This window comes from Myotis nattereri (genome assembly GCF_964212035.1).
Source record: "Myotis nattereri genome assembly, chromosome: 4".
NCBI lineage: Eukaryota > Metazoa > Chordata > Mammalia > Chiroptera > Vespertilionidae > Myotis > Myotis nattereri.
This window is the reverse complement of record NC_138079.1, coordinates 43,698,267-43,724,046: the sequence shown is the minus strand read 5'-3', so window position 1 is coordinate 43,724,046 and position 25,780 is coordinate 43,698,267. Positions and strand designations below refer to the sequence as shown.

Below are 25,780 nucleotides of genomic sequence, written 5' to 3'. Positions count from 1 at the left end.
GCCCTATATGGCTCAAAGAGGGGAACTCCAGCCCAAGAGAAAACCCAGGAACATGTACTTAGCATTTTCTAAATGTTTAGAAATTCAGCTTGGCTGGAACAGCAGGTACAGATGCAATTTATCTGAAAGTGTAGCCCAGCAAACTTCTAAAGATCGGCAATAACACAACAGTTAGCTCTGGAGAGGTGTGCCAAGAGAAAAGTGGGTCAACCTATCAGACTGGACAAAGTATTTGCTTTTAATTTTGATGGGGATTTTCTACTTCATTTTCATGATTTTTATGTAAACTTTAAGAATACTACATATTAAAAATCTGGGGGGGGGAGATTTACTATAAAGTCCTTATTCATATATGGAATGAGAATAGGTATCCAGGAAAAAGGTTCATATATGTATAAGTCAATCTGTATCCTCGAGTAGTAAGCAACATTTTTTTCACCACTTGAGGAAAAATACTTCTCAGATATATTGTACTCTTTCATATTCCCAGAGATGGCATTCTGAACTCAATTTAACTTTATCTTGACAATTCAGAGGGATCAGATTAATAAGATGGAAATTTCAGGACCTATCAACAATTACGGGGTTGCTGAACCCACACTAAGGGTCTCAGACCACTGGGCATTTAAGTTCATTCTGCAGCTTTTTTCCACTTCTCTTTACCCTTCTATGCCATCAAATACTCAGCTATCACTTATAATAATACCCATATACTACTTCTAGGGGTCCCTTCTAACTGGTGTCTTCTAATTTTCCATGAATCAAAAATGCCAAGTGGGTCATTCTATGCATAAAGCTATAGTAGATAGGCTCTTGTGAAGTCCTAGAGCAAATCCTCCAATTAATAAATTGTGAGCTTCAATAGACAAATTTTTTTTTACCTCTCTCTATATTTTTTATTTTATTGTTGACAGTATTACAAATGTCTCCCATTTTCCCCTCCTTTATGCCTCTTCCCACTCCTCCCCTCAGCCTGTACCCTCCCCGCCCCAGGTCTTCACCACCCCATTGTTCATGTCCATGGGCTATGCATATAAGTTTATAAGTTCTTTGATGTATGGCCTCTATATTTTGTGACTACCACACTCTGGTTAACTGCTTTAAGTATTAAAAGAAATTAAAGCCGAAACCAGTTTGGCTCAGTGGATAGAGTGTCGGCCTGCGGACTGAAAGGTCCCAGGTTCGATTCCAGTCAAGGGCATGTACCTGGGTTGCGGGCATATCCCCAGTAGGAGATGTGCAGGAGGCGGCTGATCAATGTTTCTCTCTCATCGATGTTTCTAACTCTCTATCTCTCTCCCTTCCTCTCTGTAAAAAATCAATAAAATATATTAAAAAAAAAAAAAGAAATTAAAAATAAGAACAAAACACCTTTTTTCCCCTGATGATCTAAGGTAAGTCAATGGATTTTAGCTTGATATTTTTCTGAGGAAAGAATCTATTGATTTCATTAGATTTAAATCACTCAAATAAATATAAAGACTACTTCTCTAATTCAGTCATTCTCAACCATGACTACACATTAAAATGAGAGCTTTTAAACAATACCCATGCTCAATTCTTATTGAAAACCAATATACAATTTTAAGAAAAAGTTCTTGCCATCAGTATTTTTTTAAGTTCTCCAGGGATTCTAATTTAAAGGTGGGCTGAAAACCACTATTCTGAATTGCAGAATTCCATGATGGAGCAAGAGTTAAATTCCCAGATTTTGCAAGGATGAAAAACATTAATAAGTTATAAAACAGTAGAAGGACCCATATTCAGTTGGTTTACCTTTGAAAACCTCAAAACATCAATATAAGTTGCCCATCATGACTGTCCAGGCTAATCATGGAAACTATAAAGAGGACTGTTAAGAAACTTCAACAAAGAATCCCCTAAGTAGTGAACAGCTCCTGATCCAGAGGTCATACATCAGAATCTCTTGAGGCTTTTATTTTATTTTGTTTTAATACAAACCAATTCATTCCTCCTTAATACACAGTGAATTAGAATCTCTAGGGATTTCAAAATCAAAAAAAGTAAAAGTTCCTTCAACTAATTCAAGTGATCAGCCAAGTTTGGGAATTCCCTGAGTGGACCGACAGAACCTAAAGACACTTCAGAACCTACTATTCTAGGTATTGGGTATTCACTGATATAACTATTACATACCTTTTGACTAGTTTGAGATTTGGAATCTTCAGAAGAAGCGGCATTCTTTGCACGCAGAAGACTGATATCGTCGAAATCGGTACATTTTGGCAGAACTGCAAATCTCTCCTGCAGAGGCTCCCTCTGGACTCTATTTTGAGGAGGGGCAGAATCGCAGCAGAATTCTTTCAATTTTTCCAGAGACTTTAAAACAATCCTGGTCCTCAGACATTTCCTTGGCTCTTAGTTAACAAATCAGAAGAAAATATAACAGTAGTATTTTGTCTCGTGTCAATTCATCACCAGCATAGAATTTGTAAGAGGGAGTTTTGTATTAAGCAATGACTCTAGCTATGATACTGATAAGGAAATAAAGAAACTTGGGTTCAGGGTAAAGATGGCATACTTGAAACATATATCTAGTTTCTAATTTCACTTGGTCCTAAAAACCCACTAGAAACTATAGGATTTTGCTTTAAAAAAACAAAACACAAAAAACTTATATGCCCATAAGTACAGAAAAAAAAGGAGAGGTGAGACTTGCAAATGAAATATCTGAAGCTAAAATGAAAAATGAATGAACAATAACCTATTTAGCATACCTGAAAGCTAAAGCCTAAATGGGTAGTGAAGAAAACCAAGAACCAGTCCTATATTTACAACATAAAATGCTTAAAAGGTTCAGGAATTAGGGCACCAGTAGCTCTGAAAATGGAATGAAGGGAGATTCTACCATAAAATAAAGAGGGCTGGTTTCAAGGAATTTGATCCCTAGATACCCTTAGCCTACTCTAAGTTCACGGACAGCTGTCCTTCCTCCACATCAATAGAGGATTGCAGAATTCTCTGGAAAAGGTAAATCAGGCCCAGTTGAGATGCAGTACTGTGCCTAAGACAAAAGAATACTCATGGAAATACAGTCTTACTGTACGCTAGGGCACACTATTGGAAATACAGTCTGACTATATGATGAGAAACACAACCTCTTCTGAGAGCCACTTCGCAGAACGAAGCTCTCCCCTAGGCAGGAGCTGGGAGACTGGACTGGGAACTCTGACCAGCTCAATGGAAAGACCTAAAGATACTGAAACCAAGAGTGCACAAGGAAACCAGATCACCACTCCAGACACACCTGCTTTCCTGCCTCCACAGCTTTGCTCACGCTATTCTTTCTCCCTGGTAAGCCCTGGCCCCCAATTTCACATGTCAACATTATACTCTTTCATCAAGAGCCATCTCAAAGCTACCTTTCCCATGAAACGCTCTGCTAATTCCCCAGCTTAAAGATCATTTTCTTTCTCTATGTTCCTGTAACAGATCATATCTCTCCATAGCACTTACCATAGTGTGCCAATTAGCATTTACTCCAGAAGCAATCAATCCATAAAAGAAGGGAAACTGATTATTTGCTGTACATTTACTGGTTATTTGCTATGTAACAGAAAACATTATTTTACCCGTTACAGCAATACTACTTAGATAGCTGCTATTATATAGAAGGAAACTGGGGCTGCATTTATCATCTCTTACCTTCCCTTTTAAAGCAAAAACACTCTGAAGGCAAGAGTTGTGTTGGCTCATTTCTAAAAGTTTAAAACTTTTCATATTTCTATTTAAACCTCTCTTCAGATGTATACTTTACCTTATCTCTTATTAATCTCATGGCTAGGAAAATGTCTATTTGAATCCCTCCAATTGTATATATTCATTCTATTTACTATTACTCTCTGTTTCCAAATATATACTTGAATCAATCTTCAACAGTATAAGTTTGTATATTATACAAGGGCTTCCATTTTAAGGATATTTTTAAAAATTTCCTAAGATGGAGGCGGGGTGCAAATCTTACAAAAGAAGGAATATCTAAAACTGACATGTTAAAAAACTTGAGGTGATGTAAAGTATAGCATGTGGTATGTAGCCAACAATACTGTGATAACTATAAATGGTGCCAGGTGGGTACTAGACTTATCAGGAGGAATCACTTCATAAATTATATAAATGTCTAACCACTACGCTGTACACATGAAACTAACATAAAATAATACTGAATGTCAACTGTAATTAAAAAAAGCTTAAGATGAAGTAGCCAGCGACTCTTCTGGCTGGTGGATGCTCCTCTTTTCTTCCCATTATTTATTTATTTTTTTAAGTAAACTGTATGTAAAGTTCATATTTCAAAAACTTCCATTTCTATGACCTTATTTCTACAAGCTTCAGAGTTCATTTAGCCAGATCTGGAGCAATGTGGACCTAGGGACAAGGACTTAGTATGTGTGTGGTGAGACCCCTTGATGGAGCACTTTCATGCCCTCCTTACCATCCTTCCCTAATCTGCTCCCCTACTCCCACGGAAGATTCAACCACAAAGCTTCATTCCTGAGCTGTTGTCAGTTCAGAAAGGCTTATATCAGTTCAGGTATGAGGGTAATAAAAAAAAGAAGCATTTTCTGTCTTCCCTTATCACAAATTCTCAGGCCAAAACCAGAGAAAAATCTGCTCACCCACCAATATATCCAACATCACATATAGAGGTCTAGGACCTCAGGAATGGTTTCATCCAAGACCTTTCCGCATACAGAAAAAGCAGTTCCACACTAAAAAAAGGACAGGGGAGATCTACATGTCCTGACATTGGTAATCGTCCAAATGTTCTGCTAAGTGGAAAAATATAGTTGTAAATTAACATGTACATATAAAACAACTTATAAGATATTAACTAATTTGTGGGTCTATGTGTGTACATATACAAGTGTATAAACAGAAAAACCTCAAAGAATATACCGTATCCTCCAAATTAGCAGTAGGCCTCACTGAAAGGGAGGAGTTACAGGGTCTTTCACTGTCAACCTTCTACATCTCTGTATTGCTTTTTCTTACAACAAACATGTTTTACTTTTATAATCAGGACAAAAATTACCTAGACGGAACTCCAGCCAAACTGCAGAACTCCAGCCCCTACCTCTTCCAACCTCCTAACATACACCACCACCACTGATGGAGCGGGCCACTCTACTCAAGCATAATGGAGGCCTTTCTCCACAAAGGAAAAAGATGGCAAAACTCTCCAAACCGCCTCCTCTGCCCTGTGGATAATGCAAGAATATCAGAGCCATGACTGGTGAGAATGAAAAAATCACTGCCACAGAACTCACCAGGGTTCCCAGACGTTACTGAATCACTTTGCCCTTCCTTTTCTTGGACTTTCTTTGCTTTCTTCTTAGCAGGCCCATCAGCCTCTAGTGGTCTCTTTGTACTTCTGTCAATTTCCGCAACCTATATCAGGAAAGTGAGAAAATGATGTATCATCTCTCTCATCTCAAAACACTATGTGTATGCAAAATAATTTAAACCTTACTTTTGAATGACAGCAAGGTCCTTGCCATCCTTCCTTTCTACAATCACCTACTTGGACTTCTGAAAAGACCTATGGGTGAATGTTTTTACCATCATCAAAGACAAGGTGGAGACTGACCGGTCATGAGCCTCAGCTTCTCAAGTCCTGCTAGAATTAATCAGAACCAAGGCTGTCACCTTTACTCGGGCAGCCTTCACCTACTTCAAGTTATAGAACTTGAATTACTCTACTTACACATGTTAAATAAAATACCTTTAAGAGAAAAACTATTTAGTAAAGGTGAAATTAGACAGACAATAAAAGAACAGTATAACTTTTGAAATGTTAATTGTAATTTACATTTTATGTTCACCACTGAAGATGCCACAAGACTGTGAACATTTGTTGGCAGGAAGCCTGTCAAAAATTTAAGTCCTTCATCAGATACCCTCTAAATGGTGGGTATAAAATAAAATCTTGGTGAATTCATAAAAATGTAGACTCCTGCCAAAACCGGTTTGGCTCATGGATAGAGCCTCGGCCCTCGGACTGAAGGGTCCCAGGTTCGATTCCGGTCAAGGGCATGTACCTGGGTTGCGGGCATATCCCCAGTAGGAGATGTGCAGGAGGCAGTTGATCGATGTTTCTCTCTCATCGATGTTTCTAACTCTCTATCTCTCTCCCTTCCTCTCTGTAAAAAATCAATAAAATATATATTAAAAAAAAATGTAGGCTCCTGTCAAAAAAAATTAAAACAGGAGAGAACCAATCACTCTATGGAAAAAATATAAATTAAGGAAACAAGATTTTGAAGCAGCCAAGCTGTCACCCTCATTAAAACTTAGAAGGTAGTTGAAAGCCAATCTGCAATCCCCTTCAACACCCTCAGTTTGAGAAATACTGTATCAAGGACCCCAGTGAGAGCTCACCCTTAGGCATTCCCCGGAGGGGCAGTGTCCCTGGTAAAAAACAAACAAACAAACCCCACAACTACTTATTTTAGTCAGTTGAAGGGAAGCACCTAAAAAACCCGAATAGGATAAATAAAACTCCTCTTAACATTCAATCCAGGGACAAAATTGGGGGGGGGGGGGGGGGAGTTGGATGTAGGTTAAAAGATGTATCCTTGGCCCAGAGGCCCCCGCCCTCATCAGAATGGGAGTCAGGAGACCTTTCCTGTCTCTGGTCGGCCAGAAAGAATCCGTGTGATCTTGGCCTCAAGTCTATTTTCCCGGTGGAAACTACAATCTTTGAACTACAGGAGGCTGGCCAGGCTTTTCCCCTCCTCACCTGCCCGATCCGCCCCTTTATCTTCCAGCACCTTCAACTCTCTAATTCTCGCGCACGGGCCCCGCCTCCTCCCGCTCCACCCACAAGCCCCGCCCCGCCCCCTAGCCCCGCCCCCTCCCCGGTGAGCCCGCCCAATCCTGGGCCACACCCACCACGTGTGGTCGCGACCGAGGCTGGAAAGAGGACGCTGGAGGCGCTGCGGAGTCAGCGTCAGGTTCGCCCTCCACCGCACCGGTGGGCGAGGAGGTGGATTTCAGGCTCCCCCTGGACTGGAAGAATCTGCTCAAAACCGCTTGCCTTGCAGGGGCTGGGCCAGCGGCAGCCGCGCCGCCCCCAGGTGGCTTTCGGCGCGACATCGCGGCGCAGAGACGGACAGCCAGGGGCACGGCCGATTCGGCGCGCGACCCCGCGGCCCAGTTCCCGGGCGTCTGCGGGACCGAGCACGTCGCGCCCCCGCCTTGCGCCGGGGCGGGGACGGGGCGGGGGCGTGGCCTCGCGTGCGCCAATGGGACCGAGGGGGCGGGATGGCCACAATTTGGCGCCAAGCTCAGTTCAAAGTCCCTGTGTGGCTAGCAAGCTCCCAGGCTTTTGGTGCCGCCGTCATGGTTCGTACTCTCAACTGCATCGCCGCTGTGTCCCAGAACTTGGGCATCGGCAAGAACGGAGACCTGCCTTGGCCCCCGCTCAGGTACCTGCCGGGCCGGGGGTGGTTGGTGTGCAAGCTGCCCTAGATCGAGGCACTTGGACGGGTTGGCGCTGGGGTTAGACTTGCTACTCAAACTGCCAGGGGCTGGGCCAGGCCTTCCTTCCGCGCCAGGAGCCGGGAAGCCAAGTTACTGGTTTCCGTCCCGCTCCTGCCGCCCCGCGAGGCGTTTTCCCCGCGGCGCCCTGCCCGGAACAAAGCCCAGTCCTGGAGACCCCCCGTTCCTCGCACTTTTTGTCGGGGTGGTAGAGCTGGAGCCCACGGAAAAACGTTCTGAGTCACGCTGTGTTTCTTTAACTTGTAGGAATGAATTCAAGTATTTCCAAAGAATGACCACAACCTCTTCAGCAAAAGGTAACGGGATTTTTAAGTGATCGAGATTCCCCAAGGGCCTTTTTTTACCTGTGCAAATTTTACTTAAAAGTCGTTTTCCATGTTAAGCAGGACCTTCTTTCTGTCTTACCGTTGATCTGTATGCAATTCCCAATGTTTATTAAACTTTTTAAAAAATAAACGTTCTTTGACATTTTATATGGATTGCGTACAATTGACGTATTGGCAGCTAGATAGAGGTTGGCTCTGGAGACCAGAGGGGGCCTTTGAAATAGCCGCCGGGCGCGGTAAGGCCTGGACTAAGGCGGTGGCGAGGGTAAAAGTCCAAAGAACGATTACATGATATTCGATTTGGAGATGAAGAAGTTAAAGGTGATGCCAGGAAGGCATCAAGGATGAACTCTGTAGTTTTCAGTTTGAGTCTGGGTGATAGGGAGAATAGGGTGCAATTGTAACTATATTGAGGTGCTTGTAGGATATTCAGGAGCAGGGTACTAGGTATATTGAGACATTCAAGAGAAGAGGATAAAGAAAGAAAAGACTATGGGATTAGGCAAACTTTTTGACTCGAGGGCCACAGTGGGTTCTTAAACTGGACCGGAGGGCCGGAACAAAAGCATGGATGGAGTGTTTGTGTGAACTAATATAAATTCAAAGTAAACATCATTACATAAAAGGGTACGGTCTTTTTTTTTTTTTTAGTTTTATTCATTTCAAACGGCCGGATTGGGCCATAGTTTGCCCACGGCTGGATTAGGGGATACCCATTTAAAACCTAAGGTGAATATTTGGTCATAGGAGGAGGAATAGCAGAGTAAACAGGGAAATGGAAAGGAGCAGGTGCAGCATAACTTGAGCAGAGCAGATACAAGTTCTTGGACTTTGCACTTAGGTCACTGACGGAGACAAAAATGGCAAGAGCTTGAAGCCAAAAAATTGAAATGAGCCACCCTCTAGAATCCTAAGTAGTCTGACCCTTGATGGTGTGGCTCAGGTGGTTGGGCTTGTCCCATGCACCTGAAGGTTGCTGGTTAGACGCAGATCTGGGCACATGCCCCAGTTGTGGGCTTGAACTCTGGTGAGGGGGGGGAGGTGCAGCAGGCAGCCAGTCGATGTTTCTCTCTTTCCCGCTCCCTTCCTCTCTCTAAAAATCAATTAAAAATCTTTAAATTATGCCCTAGCCGGTTTGGCTCGGTGGATAGAGCGTCAGCCTGCGGACTGAAGGGTCCCAGGTTCGATTCTGGTCAAGAGCATGTACCTTGGTTGCAGGCACATCCCCAGTAAGGGGTATGCAGGAGGCAGCTGATTGACGTTTCTCTCTCATCGATGTTTCTAAACTCTCTCTCTCTCTTCCTCTCTGTAAAAAAATCAGTAAAATATATTTTTAAAATCTTTAGATTAAAAAAAAAATCCTAAGTAGTCTGGAAATAGGAAACAAAATATGGAAAAATGCCTAGTCTTACTACTTGTCGTTTGTAAATATTAGTGGTTTTTTTAAAAAAATCAAGCTAATTCAGGAATCATAAATGTGTGTATTCCTTTGAGATCTGACTCACAAGGCTTTTTCTCCTAAATTCTACCAGAAATGGAAGCTCTGTATATAAATTTTTTTTAAGGAAAGAGGCACAAATTGGAAGTATTTTATTTTATTCTTGCAAAATATGTCTGCATTTTATTTTGTTTTTTATATGTATTTTTTATTGTTGACAGTATTTCAGATATTTCCCATTTCCTCCCCCTTTACCTCTCTCCACCCAACCCCTACCCACCCACCCCCAGGTCTTCCAAATTGAAAGTATTTTAGCTAATTGAATGGGATATTAAGCAGTTATATTTAAAAGTATGACTATTATTGTAAATCTACAAAGTACACAAACATGAGTACTATTGTATTAAAAGTACAGTTGAACAATACTTTTTAGATGTCAAACATTGTTCAAAGTCTTCAATCCCCACAGTCCTAGAAGTATGAACTAGTATGTTATCTTCATTTTGTAGATAAGGACAGTAAGGCACAGAAGATTAACAAGACTTGCTTAGTAGATAACAGAATCTTTGCTTTTCACTACTATATTATACATGACTGCAATTGATTAAAACTATATTGCATATAAATTGGATAAAGCCAAAGGGGAAAATAACTACTATATTTAGATAATGGGCGATAAATGATAAATTTTGGTAAGGCTGTTAAAATTTTTAATTTTTTTAAAGCAGTTCCACTAGATGTCAATATGATAATTATATAAATACATACATACAAATATATGAATATATATATACATATATACTCCCAAAATATATCTCTTCTCTCTGTGATTTTATAGGTAAACAGAATTTGGTGATTATGGGTAGGAAGACCTGGTTCTCCATTCCCAAGAAGAATCGGCCTTTAAAGGACAGGATTAATTTAGTTCTCAGTAGAGAACTCAAGTAAGTACTACCACCTAAATTCAGCACAAGAAAACCATGTCCCATTTCTTATGCTGAGGTCAGTATATGACAAAATAAAATACTATGAATGTAGCTATTGATGAAGCTGCTTAATACAACATAGGTGATTACAGAAAATGAATAAGCAGTTACAACTTATTCTGCTGCCTAAGTGGGTGATTTCATCACCTTAAAAAGTTGCATTAAATCTCACTATGATAACAGAATTGCAGGTTTTCTTGAACCATTACTCATTCAATTCAGAAGGATCAAATATCAGTTATATAATGTAAATTAATAAATCTTTTCAGTTGCACAAAGAATCAAAATAAATATTTTTTGTACAGCCAATTGTCCTCTGCTATGAATTTTTCTGCCCTCAAGGCTAATAGAGTTAGTTCCTGTTGCCTGGAAATGAACAGGAGCAGGGGAGGAGGTTCAATAGCATTAAAACAACCTATGAAATCAACTCCAGTGCTTTTGCCTTCACCGTAGCTTCCATGTCATTTATCCCACTTGTGATATATCCTGATTTCTATATTTTTGTTGTTGTTTACATTGGTCCTAACCCACGAAAATAATTCTCTGAACCTCGGGGGTCTGTTTGTTTGGGGGAGTGATTGGCCTGAATTAGACCTTAAGGAAAAGTTTGGGATTGGCATGGTACTTGTTGTTTCTTGAACTACTAATGTGATCATAACAATAACTTACAGTGAATTGGATTACAGATGTGGGGGCTGGCTGGGCAAGTCCAAAATTTGTAGGGCAGGCCATCAGGAAGGGGAGGCTAGCACTCTTCAAGGGCTGAAGCAGATGTCTGCAGGTGAAATTTCTGCAGAGAAGCCTCAGCTCTGTTTTTAGGGCTTTTCACCTGATTGAATCCCACCCAGATTAAAGCCATCCATTCTCAACTTGAGTCACATTTCTAAAACACCTTCACAGCAACACCTAGATTAGAACAGGACTATAGCCTAGCCAAGTGAACACATCAAAGACCATCAAGCCATAGGAAGGAAAAAACTTGACACCAACATAGGCTAAGCGGGTTCAGGCTTCTATAGATTTTCTCACAGATCCCTCCTAAAATAGCATAGGTAAAAACCTGGGAGAAGGTATACGAGAATATTTGCATTGCTTGTCTTTGGGTGATGGGGAATATATTGATAGTAGAGGCCGGTTGCACGAAGAGATTCATGCAATAGGCTTTCCCTTCCCCTGGCTGCCAGCACTGATTTTCCTCCAGCACGTGGGACCCAGGCCTTCGCTCCGCCACTTCGCACCTATGTATGCAAATTAACCACCATCTTTGTTGTGTTAATTTGCATACTCTTATGATTGGATGGTTAGTGTAGTGAGGGTACGGTCAATTTACATGTTTGTCTATTGTTGGTAAGATGCATCTTGCCATTTTCCTCAATTTTCATACTGTTCTCTTTCTCCTGGTTGCTAAGATATTCTGATTACCCTCTACTTGGTATAATCCAAGTTTACAGACTGTATTGCCATTTCCAGGAACTTGTTAATAACATATTCTTGAATACTAAAGTTTATTTATGGCTAGCTTGAGGTAAAACAAACAAATCTCAGTGGGAGAGATGTTCATTTGAGACAGCAAATCTCCTCAAACGATAAGTCTAATTTCTTTATGACCCCTCTGTGCTATGTGTAATTGGGTCTGGTTGTTAAATATATATTTATATAAAATATTTGTTGGTGTATTTCACTTTTTATTTATAGGCAGAAAATGTAAAGTCGTCATTGTCAAGCATACAAAGGAACTAGGGATATCAATTAGGGAAAAAATTTAGAGTTTATTTTTAATCCTGCCTTCTGCTTCCCTGGTCAATTTCTGGTCAGTTCCACACATATCCTAAACACCTACTGTGTACCAGGTACTACTGGGTCCTGAATAAAAGGGGAAGGCTTTGCACATGAAAATCACTATTGCTCCTGCAAATTTTCAGAGACAATCTTTCACCACCAGCCTCTTCACCATGTGAGAAGAAACTGAATCCTCAAGATAATTCCAAAATATGCTGCCCATACTAGTTATTTTGAGTAGCTATTTACGTAATACGTCTTAGGGGAAAAATGCTTTTTCATGGCTTTCTATACTATCAAGTTGTGGCTTTAAAAAGAATGCTATACAGCCACATTTGGAAAACAAAATGGCACTTTTTCAAAGGGTTAAACATAGAGTTATATGACACAGCAATTCTACTCCTGGTATATACCCAGGAGAAATGAAAATATATGACCACACAAAAACTTGTACACAAATGTTCACAGCAGCATCATTCATAACATCTAAAAATTGGAAGCATCCCAAATGTTCATCAAAGATAAATAAAATATGCTATATCCATACAATGGAATATTTATTGTCCTATATAATAAAAGGCTAATATGCAAATTGTCCCCTTGACCTGGAGTTTGACCAGGGGGCGGGACCAGCCATCCCTCCATAGACAACTACTGTTCTGATTTTTTTCCACCATAAATATCTCAAGATATCGGAAGTATTTTCTTTTGATTCACTGTGGACTATACATACACAAATGTGGGTTAAATTATTGGTCATAGGCCATACTGCTGTTAACTGTTTATTGTTGAGAGGATTCCTATTTATATAACAATTTTAGTTTTATAATTATTGTTTCCCATACAGATTATTTAACTAGTATGAATGGCTTTTGTAGAAATTATATGTAATTCTTTCTCTTAACCTCAGGGAACCTCCAAAAGGAGCTCATTTTCTTGCCAAAAGTCTGGATGATGCCTTAAAACTTATTGAGGAACCAGAATTAAGAGATAAAGTGGATATGGTTTGGATAGTAGGAGGCAGTTCCGTTTATAAGGTAAGTAAAGTTATCTATAAACAAAGAATTTTCCCACTCTACTTTCTTTCAGCTTCCCTGCCATATGTACTTTTTAAGTCTTAAGCAAAGAAGCACATTTCCCTGCTGTAAGTTAGACACATTGTCAATAAAAGTAAGTTTTTAAGTCTTTGCCAGTTTATCTCCAATTCAACATAGTTAATGTTTCCAATTTAAAAAACATTCTAAATTCTTCCCTTAGAATCATACTGGACTGCACTGTTTTCTATTCCCTGGATGTGCACTGATACACTGAGTTAGCCCTGTTTCTTCGAGGATTAATTTCTCTTACTGAGAAAGCGATGGGCCTCTCAGTTGATGTACCCTGACCAGTATATGAATTTGTTAAAAGCAGAAAACTTTGCCTCAAAAATTTTCATATAATGTGAGGGTATACAAAAAGCATTATTTTATGTCATAGGTAAATAAGGGAAAATATTCATTCTTCTTAACAGCAAATGACTTACAGCTTTCAAAAATTTTGAGGAAAGTAAAAGGAATTTTTCTACGCTTTTAAAATACTCAATGCCCTAACCGGTTTGGCTCAATGGATAGAGCGTTGGCCTGTGGATTGAAGGGTCCCAGGTTCGATTCCTGTCAAGGGCATGTACCTTGGTTGCGGGCACATCCCCAGTTGGGGGTTTGCAGGAGGCAACTGATTGATGTTTCTCTCTCATTGATGTTTCTAACTCTCTATCCCTCTCCCTTCCTCTCTGTAAAAAAAAATAAAATAAAATAAAATAAAATAAAATATATTTTTGAAAAATAAATAAAAATAAAACACTCAAGAAAGATTAATATTTATGGGAAGGAAAAAAATCAGCTCCTACCCTTTGGGGGCTTGTGGTAATATGCGCACTGAAATTATTTGAGAAAGAAGACATATACCAGGATCTTAGATGGAATTACAAAAACTGTTTCTTAGGTTCCTTTTCTACAACCTTTTAAACAATATAAATACTTAAAATTAAATTCATTTATATAATTTGATATATCTATGTGTAGTAAATAATAAGGAAGTAGAACCTCCAGGTTATAATTCTGCATTATCCACCTACCTCACATCACACTAGCTTGTAGAACATTTAGGCTTCTCTTCTTATTGGCCAAAGTGGGTCAGTTAGCCTGTGTTTATAAATAAAGTTTCAGTGGAACACAGCCACAGCCATTGGTTTTAGTATTGTCTGAGGCTGCATTTGCCTAAACGTAAGAGAAACCACATGGCCCACAAAGCCTAAAATATTTACTATCTGACCCTTTACAGAAAAGGTTTGCCAAACATCATAAACTTTGATACAAACTTTCAAAAGCTGCAGTGGTTAGTTCGGCTCAATTTTCCTAAATTTTGGTACAGCAAGAATTGGTAGAATATCTACTTGTTTGGGTCAAGAGAATAAATGATATAATACTCTAAGCTGTAGTAAAGTAAAATTTGTTCTGTGCCCTTATTTGGAATTTTAAATATAACAAACACTTAAAATTATTTTTTTTTTTTTTTCAGGCCTCGCCAAGCTTTTATTGCTATGGCATAGGCCTTAGGCAGGGAGGTTCCAGTGACACACAGACTATCTTATCAATAAGGATTTACATGAGTAAAGGTGGGGAGGATGCTTCAGCTACCATTATCTAGATTAGCTGGGTGGTGCACAGCTCCGACCTTTGCTAGGGCTTCAAAGGTCACCAGCTTTTGGGGTCTCTACGCTTCTCTGCTAGTGAAGACAATAGGTGGTCTCTGACATCTCCCCCTTCTTTTTTCCTTAAAAAATCTTGTATCTGTAGACCAGAAATAAACATATAAGAACAGAAAATGTTTATAAGTCCCAATTCCAATGTCCAACAGTTCTGAGTCCAAGTTTCAATGTCCGACAGTTCATATGTACATGCCAGCAATGATATGCTAGTTCTGGATGGTGGATAAATGGTGGCAATGCAGGTCCGACCCTTTCTGGTTTGGTCCTGGGCAACCTGCAGTGACGCACAGCTGCTGACTGCTAGCATGGCAAGGCGTCTTTACCATCTCCATCTCTGAACTGTCTCTCCTGTCTTTGTGGCTGGAGCAATCTGGTCAGTTGGGATCTGTTGTTGCAGGAATACACATGGTCTGGGAGCTGTTCTTCTGAAAATATACAAACGTATTCTCGACCCGACCAAAGGTTAATAAAGAAAACCTTACTTGGGGTCTTTTCTTTAAAATGATCTTCCCCTGGCTTTCCCTGACACTATGTGTGTTTTCCTGGGTGTCTCACTGTTAGCATTATAAATGAAAAATTTTATCTAAATTTAATTTAGTTACAGGATATTTTTCTTTACATGGTATTTTTCCACTATCCCCCCTTTTTTTATTTAATTAAGAGGATTTTTGGAAAATTTATAATGCAGTCTAGATAACTTTAAATTCTTGAGCCAATTTTAATTCATCTGAAAACTTGACTACTATTTTACTGTCAAATTTAATACTCTAACATCAATCTTAGTTTACACTGTAAATATTAATGGAAAGGATTATTTTTCATCCTTGAGAAGTCCCTGAGCATTCCTGTTAGGCTGGATTTAGATATAGGGTAGCTTCTGTTAGCCAAGTTTCTTATCTGAGTCCCAATCTGAGCTGGACCAAGTCTCTTTCTGTTATCTGGGTCCAGATCTGGGCTGGGCATGGGAAGCGATAAGCAGCCATGGAGGCAGGAGACATCCCTCAGAAGGGGCGAGTGTTCAAGCCCCTGCATAATTGGGGGGGGGTGAGGCTCTGTGCCCCACCTCTGTTGACCCCCAAGTTCTCCCTTGAGGCCCCTCTGTGACTGTGCTTGTCTTAGGTCGTTCCTCCCTGAGGAATCTTACCCATCTTTGACTAACCAGCCATCCTCCGGGGCCAAGCAGGGTGATGTGAGGTTCAGTTCTGTCTCCTTGGTAGCCTATGCCCCTGTGGCCTCCATGCCCAGCAACTGCCTTTGGATCCCCTCGCCTGCTGGCGGGGCCCCAGCATTGATCATGGGGAACCCAGGTTTCTTCTACAGAGAGGGCCCAGCTCACGCCATTGGGCGAGAGACAGATCCATGGCACCAGCCACCATGACCTCAGCAAGAACAGAGAACTCGGGCAACAGCTGTGGGCAATTGAATTGTGAGAAGAGGGACCTTCTTGACAAATAGGTCAAGAGAGGTCAATACAGAATGCTCAAGTGCCTTCCCAGGGGGCCCTCCACACAGTGGAAGGGAATAAATCCTTTCATATCCTTATTAAATTGCTGCCAAACATTCAAAAAATTAGTTTGTAAGTTTGTTTGGGATAAATGTACAATATACCGTTGTACATTGTAGAAAAATACCATGTAATGATATTCTTTGCTCTAGGTCATGGTAATTCAGTTTTAAACTGGCTGTCTCAAGTTTTGGAATGAGGAACCTGATTTGCAAAAAAGAGCAGTTTACAGAAGCAGAAACAGCATGCTATCTAAATTACAGTTTTGGGTAAACACATTAACTAGAATCCTTGGGTAACCTGGGTTAAACTTAGGTGCGTGATCTAAATTACAGTTTTGGGTCTAGAACCCTTGGGTGACTTGAGTTAAACTTAGGCACTTTATCTAAATTACAGTTTTGGGTCTAGAGCCCTTGGGTGACCTGGGTCAAACTTAGGTATGTTATCTAAATCACAGTTTTGGGACTCCAAAACACTTAGTCAACAAGGACACGTTAACTGGAGCCCTCTGACCTTGGGACAACTGTGCTGTCCTTCCCAGGTAAAGGAGAATGCACTTTCCAAGACCAACATGAAACTATGGTTTTTACCTGAGATAATTATTACCATACTTCACTTTACCATGCCCCAGGTGGTCTCTGGGCTGTTTGCTGTCTGGCTCATCCTCCTCCTGCTCCTCATCTTCAGTAGATTGCTTGGAGTCGCTGCTCTCTGTGGCTTTTGAAGCTGCATAGTGTAGCTCCAGGCACAAGGTCCTCATTAGTTTGGTTAGTTTCTCTCTTGGATTCCTGTTGTAGCTTAATATTTCTTTACGGTAACTTCTTTGTTCCTCACCTTGCCGGTGAAACTTCACTTTTTCGCTCTAGCAAAACCTTCACTTCCAGATTACCTGTTCAGGCACCAGATGTTGTTGATGTGTTTTCCCTCCACGTTCTGCGTGGTTCAGGGTTTGGGGTCTGGAAGAGGAGCTGCACACCGATGAAAGAAAGGAGACAAGAGACAAGAGATAATTTGGAAATATTGGGGAGCCAGGCGGGCAAGTCCAACTCAAGGAGAAGGACTTCCCCTGAGGACTTCCCTTAAAATTATATTTATATATGATGTTTTTTTTTTCTTTTTCAAGCCAGAGTAATTGCTTTCTTGGAGCTGCAGCTAGGACTCATGACTTTTTATCAACAGTATTATAGGCGTTAGTTAGAAAAGTCATTAACAATATGAGGCCAAATACAATCATTAGCAACAAGAGGCAGAATAAATTACCTGCTAGCATTGTAACTATCTCCTGGGGAAATGGAAACATTATTAAATTTTGTGTAAATGTACCAACCAACTGGGCCCTTGATGTTTTTATTAGGCAAAGTCTTGTGAAAGTGTACTATCTTATCTATTTACTAGAGGCCCAATGCACAAAGATTCGTGCAAGAATGAGCCTTCTTTCCCCTGGATGCCAGCACCGCCTTCTCTCTGGCCCAGAGCCACCTTTCTGCCTTTCCATGCTGCGCAGAGGCCCAGAGTGGTTGGGGTGGCGCCTGCATATGCAAGTTAACCCACCATCTTTGTTGGGTTAATTTGCATACTCACTCTTGGTGGGCATTGTGAAGGAACGGTCAATTTGCATCTTTCTTTTATTAGTGTAGAGATATATATGTAATTTTTTCTATAGCCAGTAACTAGACAATTCAGGGTTCTTAATTTCTAAGCAACCACCAAAGAAAAGAGACAAAACTGAATGATTAAATGAAAAAAGAGTTCATATAAGCAAACTTGAGGCCAGAATATATTTTAACTCACTCTTATAATTAGATATAATGACTAGTGCCATTCTCAACACAAATAAGACTACTTTGCAGGGCTCTAAAGTAAAGAATGGGATATTTAAATAGCATTCTTTAATACCTGGTACAAATTTGACTATATAATTAAAACACAAAAATCTTGAGTTCTGTTTCTTTTGACACAGATAAGGAAATTGATGACTTTTGTTTTATTTCAAAGGAAGCCATGAGCAAGCCCGGCCATCAACGACTCTTTGTGACAAGGATCATGCAGGAATTTGAAAGTGATACATTTTTCCCAGAAATTGATTTGGAGAAATATAAACTTCTCCCAGAGTAAGTAAAATGTTATATATTATTCTGAAGCACTTTTGGATTTACAGCTTAAGCATTATAGGAAAGGTCCCAGCCAGCGTGGCTTAGTGGTTGAGCTTTTACCTATGAGCCAGGCGGCCACGGTTCAATTCCTGGTCAGGGCACATCCCAGGTTGTGAGCTTGATCTCCAGTGTGAGGCATGCAGGAGGCAGCCAATCAATGATTCTCTCTCATCATTGATATTTCTATCTCTCTCTCCCTCTCCCTTCCTCTCTGAAATTAATAAAAAAAATATTTTTTTTAAAAAAAAAAGAATTATAGGAAAGAGTATGTCTCTCAGATTGAATTTGGGGTAGTAATGTTTTTATAGGCAAATATTATAGAAAATTATTGGAATTCCGCTTTAACAGACTTGGGAATGTTCAAGTTTTAATGATTTTACTGAAATCTAGAGTAGTCCTTAGTCCATTCTATGGGAATTGTATTCAGCATCAAACACTGTCCTGAGCATTGGGGAAAGAGTGTTTACCAAAACAGATGCTTGGGGCGTTGGTGGTATAGTGGTTAGCATAGCTGCCTTCCAAAACAGATGCTATTCACTATTCTCCAGATTACATATTTGTAGTAGAGAGTTAGAGTGGCAAATCCTATATAATAAAGAGCTAATTTGCAAATGGTTGTCACACCCTTGTGCCCTCACGCCGGGACCGGGGCACCTGAGGCCGCGCCCCCTCAGGGCCAGGGGACCTGAGGCTGCGCCCCCCACCCAGCGGGACTTGATGAGGGGCCTGAAACTGCGCCCCCCTGCCCTGCCGAGCTTGACGGGGGTGAGGCTGGCCGGGTCTGTGTCTCGCACAATTTCAAGGTGCACGTGGGTGGATGAGGTCTTGACTCTGGGTCCCATGGTGCACCCCAGACTCTGACAGGAGGGAGATTTTCATATACGTTTTATTAATTTTCTTTCATCTCTGACACTTCTATTATAGAGAAAGGGCAAATAGCAATATTAAAATATTTCCTCTAATTAATTCCCTTTCAATGTGCACGAATTTCATGCACCAGTTTACTAGTAATAGATTAAACATCAAGAGTTGCTGTGTGGAGAATTGAAGTACTGTGATGTGATAAATACTGTGTGTAGTCTGAGAAGTCCTCTCTGAAGAGTGATGTCTACACCAGCGGTTCTCAACCTGTGGGTCACGACCCCTTTGGCGGTCGAACGACCCTTCCACAGGGGTCACCTAAGACCATCCTGCATATCAGATATTTACATTACAATTCGTAACAGTAGCAACATTACAGTTATGAAGTAGCAATGAAAATAATTTTATGGTTGGGTCACAACATGAACTGTATTTAAAGGGCCAGAAGGTTGAGAACCACTGGTCTACACTGTTATCTGGGAAATTGGGGTATGCTTTTCCCCACTGGGGGCTGCAGGTGGGGCCCCTACAATATCTCGAGGAAAAGAATTTTCCAGGACTCACATGGGAAGATGAATGATTTTTATTTGTGTGGAATTACATCCCTGCGTTTCCAAAGCCCCATTCCAGTCGTAGAAGAAGTGTAGCTGGGGTTTCAATAGAGCTAGAAGCAAAACCAGTGTCCAGAGTTTCTGTTCCATGTTGCATTAGGGTCCATTTCAACATCAGGCTAGTTACAGTCCATTAGTCCACTTCTGTGGGGGGTTAGCCATGTGGGCCAATGCCAGGGAGCAGGAGCAAGAGAGCCCTGCAAGCCAGGAGCCAAGAGTAACAGGCCAAGGAAAACCAAGAGAGCAAACTCATTTGTTTAGAGCAGTGGTTCTCAACCTGTGGGTCGCGACCCCTTTGGGGGTCAAACAACCCTTTCATAGGGGTCGCCTAAGACCATTGGAAAACACATATATAATTACATATTGTTTACAGTAGCAAAATTATAGTTATGAAGTAGTAACAAAAATAATTTTATGGTTGGGGGTCACCACAACATGAAGAACTGTATTAAAGGGTCACGGCATTATGAAGGTTGAGAACCCCTGGTTTAGAGGATTAAATACTCCAATTTCTCGCCCTTGAGGTGGCCACGCCCATTCTGTCCAATGACCTGTTCCCAGGCCAGACTGACAGGCACCTTCCCAAGGACACCCCAACTTTATTGGGCATGCATCTATTCTCCCTGTCCTGTCCCTTCCCCCAGCTATTTTCAAGGAATAGACCAGTGGCTCCCTGGGGAGTGTAAAGCTTTAGGTTCCTGGTGGAGCTGCCTAAATGACATGCCTATAATATTTGGCCTTCCCTTTGCTCTTTCCTGTAATTAATAACTAGGTTAGTTTCAACAGTTTTATTACTAGGATCTAAATGACAAGCCAGCCATGCTTAGAGCAGGAAAGAGCATTCCAGGAACCAGAAATAGCCAGTGCAGAGACCCAATGATGGGAACAAGCTTGGCATGTTCCCTGAGCCTTGAAAGCCACTGAGGGCATTGTGAGCAAGGGGAAGACCCAAAGGGATCAGACCAAATGCAGGGTAGGAGGTTCTGAAGTGAATGATGTTGTTCTAGCTGTTTATGGAGAATGGGCTAGAGCAGGGGTCCTCAAACTTTTTAAACAGGGGCCAGTTCACTGTCCCTCAGACCGTTGAAGGGCCGGACTATAGTTTAAAAAAAACTATGAACAAATTCCTATGCACACTGCACATATCTTATTTTGAAGTAAAAAAACAAAACGGGAACAATATTTGTATTTGCATGTGGCCCGAGGGCCGTACTTGAGGACCCCTGGGCTAGAGGGAAGTGAAGCTGGGAAACCAGTTAGTTGCAGTAGTTCAGATGAAAGATGAAGTGACTTAGATAGCAGTGGTGGAGATGGAAAGAAGAGATTACATTTGCTTTACCATGTAGTAGTGATTTTAGCATGAAACTGCCTGATTTTGAAAACTTGTAGCATTTTAGTTTAAAAGAACTTTTCAGCTTTAAGATTAATTATATCAACTCTTACATTAAGTCTGTGGTCTGGTATAATGTAAGGAACGAGTTCAAGTTCATTCTTTTGTAAGTGGCTATCCAGTTGTCCTAGCACTGTTTGTTGAAAAGACTACTCTTTCCCCCATTAAATTGTTCTGACACCCTTATCAAAAATCAGTGGACCATTGCCCTGGCCAGTGTGGCTCAGTTGGTTGAGCATTGTCCTGTGCACCAAAAAGGTCACCAGTGTGATTCCCCGTCAGCGCACATGCCTAGATTGTGGGCTTAATAAATAGTAGGGGCATGCAGGAGGCATCCAATAGATGTTGCACTCTCATACCTATGTTTCTTCCTCTCTCTCTCTCTCTCAAAAATCAATAAACTGTTCTTTTAAAATTTTGTTTTAATTGATACATTATTTAATTATATATATATTTCTTTTACAGGTACCCAGGTGTTCTTTCTGATGTCCAGGAGGAAAAAGGCATTAAGTACAAATTTGAAGTATATGAAAAGAATGAGTAATGTGAAGGTGTTGTCTGATTCATTTCAAGTTGTTCCCTATCCCCTCCAAACAATTATGTATTTAACATTAGAGAAAGATATTTCTGTTACTTAGATCTGTGGATAATTATTTCTAAGCAATGTATTTCTATTAATTAGTTTTAATCTCAACCACAACATTTGTGAAACATCTGTTGTTGTAACTGTCTGAATCCTCAAGAAATTCTGAGGATTAGGTCCCTAGCACCTGCCTACAGTCATATATGCCAAGAAACCACAATGGGAGAATCCCCTGGTAGCATTAGTTACCTATAAAGAAAGGAGCTGGCCAAATTTGTCCAAATGTCAGAAATGGATTGTAAACAGAAGAATTAGAACTTAGATACTAAAAGAGAAGTAGATCAATCAAAACAGGGACCAGAATTACTCTATGCATATCACACTTCTGAAAAAAGTTCTGTTCACTCAGAGAATCACTAAGTTGAGAACTACAGTATATCCCATAGGGATAGTAAGAAGCAGGTAGGAGACTACTTTTTTGATGATTAAAAGAAAAGGCCTGAGACCTTTAAAAACTCTGTTTGTAATCTTGGGTGAGATGCCATGGGATGTTACAATGATTGAATAAGAATAGGCTGCTCTTCACACACAAAAGGTAATCTAATAACAAGCATATGGCTTAAAATTAAAAGTTAAAAGAAACCAAAATTAATAAGTTAGAAAATAAATTTCACATAATTAAAAAATTAAAACTTGTTTTATCCCTCATGTTAATATTTGGATTTTTAGGTATCCAAAGAAATAGCATTTTTTGCCTTATAAATTGGCTCAAATTTTTTTAGGGTAAAAGTTAACGATATCAATTAAAATTCAAAATAACCTGGGTTTGGACACAGAACCTCTAGAAATTAATCCTGAACAAAGAGATGGACCCAAGAGTATTTGTTGCACCATTTTTTAAAATTTGAAATTATGCTGTAACTGTTGACAGATAGTATCCGCAGTTGGGTGCATTACTTTTATGCATTAGGTATGTCTATTATGATTCAGTTTTTTGAACTATTATGTGCTTAGTTTCATGAAAAATTAATTAAGGTAATAAATTGAGCCCTTTACATTCAGCAGTAGAATTGGGATACAGAACATCAGGAGTAAAAAGGAATTTCCTAAAAATCTTTCACAGAGAAAAAAAGAGATCACACAGAATAGAAATCAGTTCTGCATAAGACTTACAAACCACAAGAAAATAATGGGCCTGACTGGTTTGGCTCAGTGGATAGAGCGTCGGCCTGTGGACGCAAGGGTCCCAGCTTTGATTCCAGTCAAAGGCATGTACCTTGGTAGCAGGCACATCCCCAGTAGGGGGTGTGCAGGAGGCAGCTGATCGATGTTTCTCTCATCGATGTTTCTAACTCTATCCCTCTCCCTTCCTCTCTGTAAAAAAAAACCAATAAAATATATTTTTAAAAAAATAATAATAATGGAGCTCTCTGCAAGGAACATAATCAGAAAATTATTAGTATCCAGAATTTTTAGAACTCATATATTAATAAGAAAAAGAAGCAAGCCATTCAGAGAAGAGGAAGCACAAATGTCATAAATACATGCACAGACATGCATTCCCACTAGTAATTGAGGAAATGCACATTAAAACTTCAAAAGGGAACCATTCTGTGTGCACCAGAGGTGGCCTTCTCACCAGTACTTGACACTCAGCCTTTTAAAATGCTGACGAGATTTATTAAGAATGAAGATGCACACACCCTTTGACCCAGCAATTTTACACACAGATAAATACCAAGATAAGACCTTCTACATATATATCAAGAGATTTGTAGAAATATGTTGCAGCCTTGTTTGTAACAGTGAAAAACTAAAAACAACCTGAAAGGCCAGTGACAGGAAAATGCATACATGACTGTCTTAGATTGGGTTTCCCCCAAAAGCAGATCCCAAGACTAAAATTTAAATGCAAGCACAGGTTGGTATATGGAAAAGTGAAACTGGGAAGGTAAGCCAGTTCAAGGTCAATGAGCAGATTCCCACTGGATGACAAGCTGGGTACTGCTGGGATATCTGGGACATGGAGGGGAAGAGAACTGGAGTACTTATCCCCTACTCATCATTGTTTGAGGGCTGTTCACAGGGTCACCCATTCCCTGCCCTCTGTATGGGCTGAACATACTTCAGCTGCTGGCTAGATCCCCCGTGTTTGCATTAAGAAGCTACTGACAAGCACAGGACCAGTGAATGCTAAACACCTAAACCAATTCCATATGTTTATGATTAACTATGTGTGTTAAGATCTTCTTACTTTTTATGTAGTAAAAAGTATAAAGCCACACATAGTTTCTTAAATATTTTACAATGTAAAAAAATACAGAAGCAGTGCCGAAACCAGTTTGGCTCAGTGGATAGAGCGTTGGCCTGCAGACTGAAAGGTCCCAGGTTCGATTCCGGTCAAGGGCATGTACCTGGGTTGCGGGCACATCCCCAGTGGGAGATGTGCAGGAGGCAGCTGATCGATGTTTCTCTCTCATCGATGTTTCTAACTATCTCCCTTTCTCTCTGTAAAAAATCAATAAAATATATTTTAAAAAAAAATACAGAAGCAGAAAGACCAATTAGAAGTTCAGGTAAGAGATAATGGCAACTTGGACCAGGGGGTTGAGTATAGTGAAGAAATTGTGATTCAGGATATATTTTTAAGTTGGAGGTAATGGGATTTTCTGATAGAGTTTGATTTTAATTTTGGACCCACCAAATTTGAGATGCTTGGAAGGAAAAAAGGCAGGAGAGGGGAATAAAAGAAAAAACAGAATCGTACCTTAACTTCTGAGAACAAAGTTATTTTCACTGATAAATCTATACTCAAGCAAATGATCAAGGACAATTGAGGTTAGGGAGAGACAGCAGGGGACTTTTATTTTATTTTTTAAAATATATTTTATTGATTTTTTTTTTTTACAGAGAGGAAGGGAGAAGAATAGAGTTAGCAACATGGATGTGAGAGAAACATCGATCAGCTGCCTCTTGCACACCCCCTACTGGGGATGTGCCCGCAACCAACGTACATGCCCCTGACCAGAATCAAACATGGGACCCTGCAGTTTGCAGGCCTATGCTCTATCCACCGAGCCAAACCGGTTAGGGTGAGCAGGGGACTTTTTAGTTGTCACTTAGACTTTTGGGACCATTTGATTTCATATAACCATTTTCATGTATTTCTTTAATAAATACAATTATTTCTTAAGTTATTTAATAAATACAATTGTTTCTTAATAAGCACTTATTTCTCATAAGTGCTGGCTTCCTGTTATCTTTGAACACCTTGCATAAAATTTCAAAGATTCTTATGGCAATTTATCTCCACAGTTGGCTTAAAGATGTAGAAAGGAAAACGAAATTTCCAAGAGTCACACAAATTTCCAAAGACCAGTTATTGGGAAACATCAGCCTTTCTGTCCTTATAGATTCACATTTGATTAAATCACCAAGTAGTATAGCCTGGCCAGGTTAACAGGAAACTAATTAAAGTAGTGGAAAATGTGATTATGCTATAGGCCTCCTTGGAGTTATTTCCTTTTTATGTCAGAAAGCTTTTGGGGGAGGAAAAAAAAAAAAGACAACACTCTTAAGCACTAATATCACATTTGTGATGTTTTCAGGATGCTTTTTCTTAAAGAGTTTGTGGTTTAGTCTAAACAGAATGTCAACTACACTGGGGGGGGTTTGATTTATGATTGGATTTTAGCTGTCATCTCCATAGTTCAGTAATTTTTCAACCTTAGATTTAAAATGAAAATTGAACTCTGTTCAGACTTTCCCTTACGCCCCTAAATATCCAGTTCTTGTCCAATAGGATATCTCACTCTTGCTTTTTATCAGTGCCACCAGCTATTTGCAGCTTCTAAGAGCTTTCCTTTGGGAAATCAAATC

At 40.1% G+C, this 25,780-nt stretch overlaps 2 protein-coding genes across 2 annotated transcripts in view; one reads left to right on the top strand and one right to left on the bottom strand.

Moving 5' to 3' along the window:
* The window catches only part of MSH3 (mutS homolog 3), a 127,316-nt gene extending 120,128 nt beyond the window's left edge, over positions 1-7,188 (bottom strand). Inside the window, exons 1-3 of the mRNA XM_081088645.1 lie at positions 6,916-7,188; positions 5,292-5,412; positions 2,158-2,378 (exon numbers count right to left, since the gene is read on the bottom strand). Of these exons, the coding sequence (XP_080944771.1) occupies positions 2,158-2,378; positions 5,292-5,412; positions 6,916-7,119 (546 nt within the window). The 5' untranslated portion in view covers positions 7,120-7,188. The remainder of the gene's footprint in view (positions 1-2,157; positions 2,379-5,291; positions 5,413-6,915) is intronic.
* DHFR (dihydrofolate reductase) lies at positions 6,939-23,300 on the top strand. The gene is made up of 6 exons (XM_081088644.1): positions 6,939-7,451; positions 7,771-7,820; positions 10,127-10,232; positions 12,964-13,090; positions 18,299-18,414; positions 21,784-23,300. The coding sequence occupies exons 1-6, from the start codon at positions 7,288-7,290 to the stop codon at positions 21,860-21,862; spliced, it is 642 nt and encodes a 213-aa protein (XP_080944770.1). The 5' UTR covers positions 6,939-7,287; the 3' UTR covers positions 21,863-23,300.
* Positions 23,301-25,780: the final 2,480 nt, after the last annotated feature.